We start from the raw sequence: 4,574 nt of genomic DNA, 5'->3' as shown, positions 1-4,574 counted from the left end.
TCATATATGATTATATACAATAATTATACCCTAAAAATCACTTACACGTCAGTAATAGTTTACCTTGCTTCCAAATATGCAAACAGTTTGTTGAGACATTCTTTTCCCTTTCTTTTTCTCACAGTGTTATTCTAAATATTATTTTTATAAAATTGTGAATAAATTTCTAAGTCTTTTCAAATTAGTTCACTTTAATTTTTTTTAATTCAATAAAATCATGGATTTAAGTGTTAAATAAGTCTTTAAATATTAAAAATGACCTATTTATAGTAAAAAAAAAAATTGAAACAGAGAAAAAATATCAAGAATAAAAATGATAAATAATTTTAATATTTAAAAAATTCAAAAAATAATATGCTATGACTAAAATATAATATTTTTATCGGATACTTGGTCAAAAAAATTAAAATAAACTTATTCTAACTTTTGATAGAAAGAAAAAGTTGAGAGACTTATTCTATTGATTAATTGCTACACATTCCTTTCTAATTCAAACAAAACTCCCTAGCGTTGAGGTGATTCACAAATATAATGCAACTGAGAAAAACCCATCAAAAGAGAACATAGAATTCAGCTCAATTTCATACATTTAATTAATCAGCTGCTCATTCAAGCTAAACTACAGCAATGAAAATTTTACTACAAAGCACATCACACCTTTCAAAAATTGCTACTATAAGAAGCATAAAACAGAAAACCCACATTGTGAAACCTGTGTCTGATCAAATTACAATGAGCTACAACACTTGTTTTTTGCTGGAATTTCTTGTCCAGGGCCTGGAATGATAATTTTCTTGCCTGCCAAGGATGCAGGGTTCCCATTTGTTTGATTTTCACCACCAGTTAGAGTTTTCTTGTTTACAATGTTAAAGATCTCTGTCAACACAGTCAAGAAGGCACTTTCAACATTAGTTGATTCCAATGCAGAGGTCTCTAAAAAGAATAGTCCTTCCTTCTCGGCAAATTCCTTAGCATCTTCAGTTGGGACAACCCTTTGGTTCTCAAGGTCACATTTGTTCCCAATCAGAATTATGACAATGTTTTTGTCAGCGTGGCTACGAAGCTCTTCCAGCCAGCGGGGAATGTGATCGAAGGTTTGACGTTTGGTTATGTCATACACAAGCATGGCTCCAACAGCACCCCTATAGTATGCACTTGTGACTGCTCTATATCTGTTCATTAAATAAAACCACAAGAGCACAAAATAAGAAGGAAAAATCTTCATTGTGATGATATTAAGCTTTCAAATTTTCTTGTTTTTTTTTGAAAATTTATAATTGGAATATTATTTAATTCTCCATGGGTCCCAAAAGGATGGTTGGAAAAAGAATCAGTCAATAATCCTGATGATGTCCAGCTATCAAGATTGTGATCTATACAAGATATTTCATAATAATCATAATCAAGGGGATGGCCCAAAGATTCCCGACTAATAAAATATATCAAGAGAATTTGTCATTTTAAGTGATAAAGAATTGTTCATATTCCCAAACTAATTTGAGTAAATTTATCGGTCTAACATTAGAAAGCTTTTCACTTTCATACATCACTTTCATTTTGTTACTACAAAATCCCTAAACTTTAAGATTTTACAACAAAATCCCTCACGCTATACTCCAACCAATATTATAGCAATGATCTTACTTCAAACCACCCCCCCCCCCCCACCCCCGCGCCAGAATCCAACCAATTTTGTAGCAATATTCCTACTTGACATTATCATTCTTAAAAAAACAAAAAGAAAAAGAAAAAGAAAAGGAAATTAGAAAAATCATGTATAGTCTAAAATACTCACCTTTTCTTCTCATTATCTCATTCAAACACAAGAATTTTGAGCCGCATATGAGTGTTGTTAGAAAATTAACCGGATTCTAGCATGAGGAATTTTGTTATAGCATTTAAATTTAGGGATTCTATAGAACAAAATGAAAACAAGGGACAAAAGTGAAACAACTACAAAATGCATGCGCCCTGCACCCCAAAACCAAAATAATCCAAACAACAGTCAAGTACATGAAATAAATATGACGCATAGAACATTTAAAAGCGGCGTAGACGCTAGAAGGAGAAGCCTCGTATGCATATATAATGGATTTGATAAGCACAATGCTGAAAACCCCTCCAAGACTAAAAGCAACTTTAAGCAGCTCAAGCTGTTTAGTCTTTCAAGTTGCAACATGCATGACTTGAATACAAAAGGGAACTTTTTTCAACCACACTACTAAAGAAAAAGGCAGAAAACTTTAGTGTCAGGCGAGTTGATTGGATGAGAGACTCAGGGCAGAGGCCAAATTTATCCAGAAGAATCAATTTTGCAAACTAAGGTCAAATGCCTAACAAGTGTTGATATGGTCCTGACATGGATCTACCACAAAACATATAAAAATTCACTAAAATACAAAACTATTCCAAAAAATAATTCAACAAAGAAACTAGAAAAACACAAATTGGAAAGAACAGAAAGGTTATAAAATGATTTATAGTCTAGAACTGCATTATGATTCGTCAAATTGCTATGGGCACATATATCAATCAAATATCCAAATCAAAGACAGATGATTTTCCAAATCTAACAAAATCCCACAGGTTAATTCAAGAACAGTTAAAAGAGTGGTGGAGTACCGTTCTTGGCCAGCAGTATCCCAGATCTGGGCCTTCACGCTTTTGTGCTGGATTACCAAGGTCCTAGTCTGGAACTCGACTCCGATAGTAGCCTTAGAGTCTAAACTGAACTCATTCCTAGCAAATCGAGCAAGTATTTGCGATTTCCCCACCGCGGAATCTCCAATCAGCACAACCTTGAAGACGTAATCTATCTTCTGGCTTGGATCTCCGTACCCTCCTCCAGTCGCCATTAACACTCTCAAACCTCTTGCTCAAAAGAACCAGAAAGCTCAATTTCTCACTCTCTCTTATCTCTGAGCAACAAGAGCAACGAGATCGATTAATCAAAGCGAAAGAGAAGGCGACAGAGATCTCGCTCACTCTTTAATAGTCTTCTCTGTGGAAGAAGAGATTGACTGAAACAGACACCAAGCCAAAATTTAACCAAGAAGTTCAATTATGTAAGAGGAAGCAACAATCCTCTGCGACATGCAATATGCAAAGCTGTCCCTGCGGTTGCCACGTTAGCATATTCCTGGTTTACGGGAATTTACTGGATGATGTGGCATGTAGCAATTGGAGCGTACGAGAGGTGCATGATTACCAATAAAGAAAGGGAAATAGAAAATGATGGCGGTGCCAACGAGACGAGAGTGAAGGGCGCGAATGTCTCGGGTGAGCTGTCTGTTTGTTGCGGAAGGACCACTAAACGGAAAAAATATATAGATAAATTATAGGGAAAATTACTTCTTAGTCCCTCAGGTTTAACGTAATTAACACTTCTGTCCCTCTATTTTGGCGACCCAACACTTAAATCCCTCACTTTCTCTTCCGTCCAAATTCGTAGTCCTTCCGTCCATTTAAACCGTTTGGTCAAAGAGTCAAAAGTGAGAGGTGATAATTTTTTCCAGAAATACCCTTCTCTTAATGTGAAATTCCTTTTTTTTTTTTTCTCTTTCATGCTTTCTTCGGTTGCAGAAGAAGAAGAAGAAGAAGAAGAAGAAGAAGAAGAAGAAGAAGAAGAAGAAGAAGAAGAAGAAGAAGAAGAAGAAGAAGAAGAAGGAGAAAGAAGAAAAAGTTGCAGAAAAGGGTAGGAAGAAGAAGGAGAAGGAGAAGAAGAAGAAGAAGAAGAAGAAGAAGAAGAAGAAGAAGGAGGAGAAAGAAGAAGAAGAAGAAGAAGAAGAAGAAGAAGAAGAATAAGAAGTTGCAGAAAAGAGGGTAGGAAGAAGAAGAAGAAGAAGAATACAGATAATTAACTCCATTAATATGCTATAATCAAATGCTAATCAGAAAGATGCAAAAGCAAATTAAACACACTTGAGAGAAATCAAAGATCCACTGATATTCAATCTAATTGAATATCGCCCCAATAATGATGATGTTGATGATAATGAAAGAATTCAGAAATGAAAAATCACAAAGGACAAAAAGAAGAATGAACTGACCTTAAAATCAAGCCTTTTCGGATCCTCCCAGCAGGATGAAAAGCAGCGTACTCATCCTTGATCAAATTATAGCTTTCATACACGCAATCGCCAAGCATCCCCAAAACCCATCTGTATAGCTGTGGAAGTCACCGGAGCCAAATCAAACGGACACAATTCCCTCTCCGAAGGAAAATGCACATTCATATCACAATTCTCAAATGGCAGCAAGTGCATTGCCTTCCATGGACATCACAGATACAAGGAAAGCGCCATTAGCACACGGCATGGCGCAAACAACTCCTCAGTATTACCAGATTTGCTAAAGAGCACTACATATTACGGGCCGTGAGGATACCAATATCGTCGTGAAGGGCATCGAGATGGGCGATGAATCCAGCGGGAATGCCAATGAAGATGAGAGTTTGGGAGAAGAAGAAGAAGAAGAAGAAGAAGAAGAAGAAGAAGAAGAAGAAGAAGAAGAAGAAGAAGAAGAAGAAGAAGAAGAAGAAGGAGAAAGAAGAAGAAAAGAAGAAGTTGTAGAAA

The 4,574-nt window shown here is 35.9% G+C and overlaps 1 protein-coding gene across 1 annotated transcript; it reads right to left on the bottom strand.

Annotated features, from left to right (window-relative positions):
• Positions 1-553: 553 nt before the first annotated feature.
• On the bottom strand, positions 554-3,040 carry LOC110630432 (ras-related protein Rab11D). Its single transcript, XM_021777938.2, has 2 exons — positions 2,623-3,040; positions 554-1,172 (listed from the first exon to the last, which is right to left on the bottom strand). Exons 1-2 carry the CDS (start codon positions 2,853-2,855, stop codon positions 728-730), a joined length of 678 nt encoding a protein of 225 aa, XP_021633630.1. The 5' UTR covers positions 2,856-3,040; the 3' UTR covers positions 554-727.
• Positions 3,041-4,574: the final 1,534 nt, after the last annotated feature.

This window comes from Manihot esculenta, chromosome 13 (genome assembly GCF_001659605.2).
Source record: "Manihot esculenta cultivar AM560-2 chromosome 13, M.esculenta_v8, whole genome shotgun sequence".
Classification (NCBI taxonomy): Eukaryota; Viridiplantae; Streptophyta; class Magnoliopsida; order Malpighiales; family Euphorbiaceae; genus Manihot; species Manihot esculenta.
The sequence above is the reverse complement of the archived record's forward strand: the minus strand, read 5'-3'. Positions and strand labels throughout refer to the sequence as shown.

What these genes read in the sequence shown, in the direction of transcription:
- LOC110630432 (XM_021777938.2), bottom strand. Translation starts at nt 2,855, where the DNA reads ATGGCGACTGGAGGAGGGTACGGAGATCCAAGCCAGAAGATAGATTAC. An exon ending in GATACTGCTGGCCAAGAACG is followed by an intron (nt 1,173 to 2,622) that starts GTACTCCACCAC and finishes TTTAATGAACAG; the next exon opens with ATATAGAGCAGTCACAAGTG.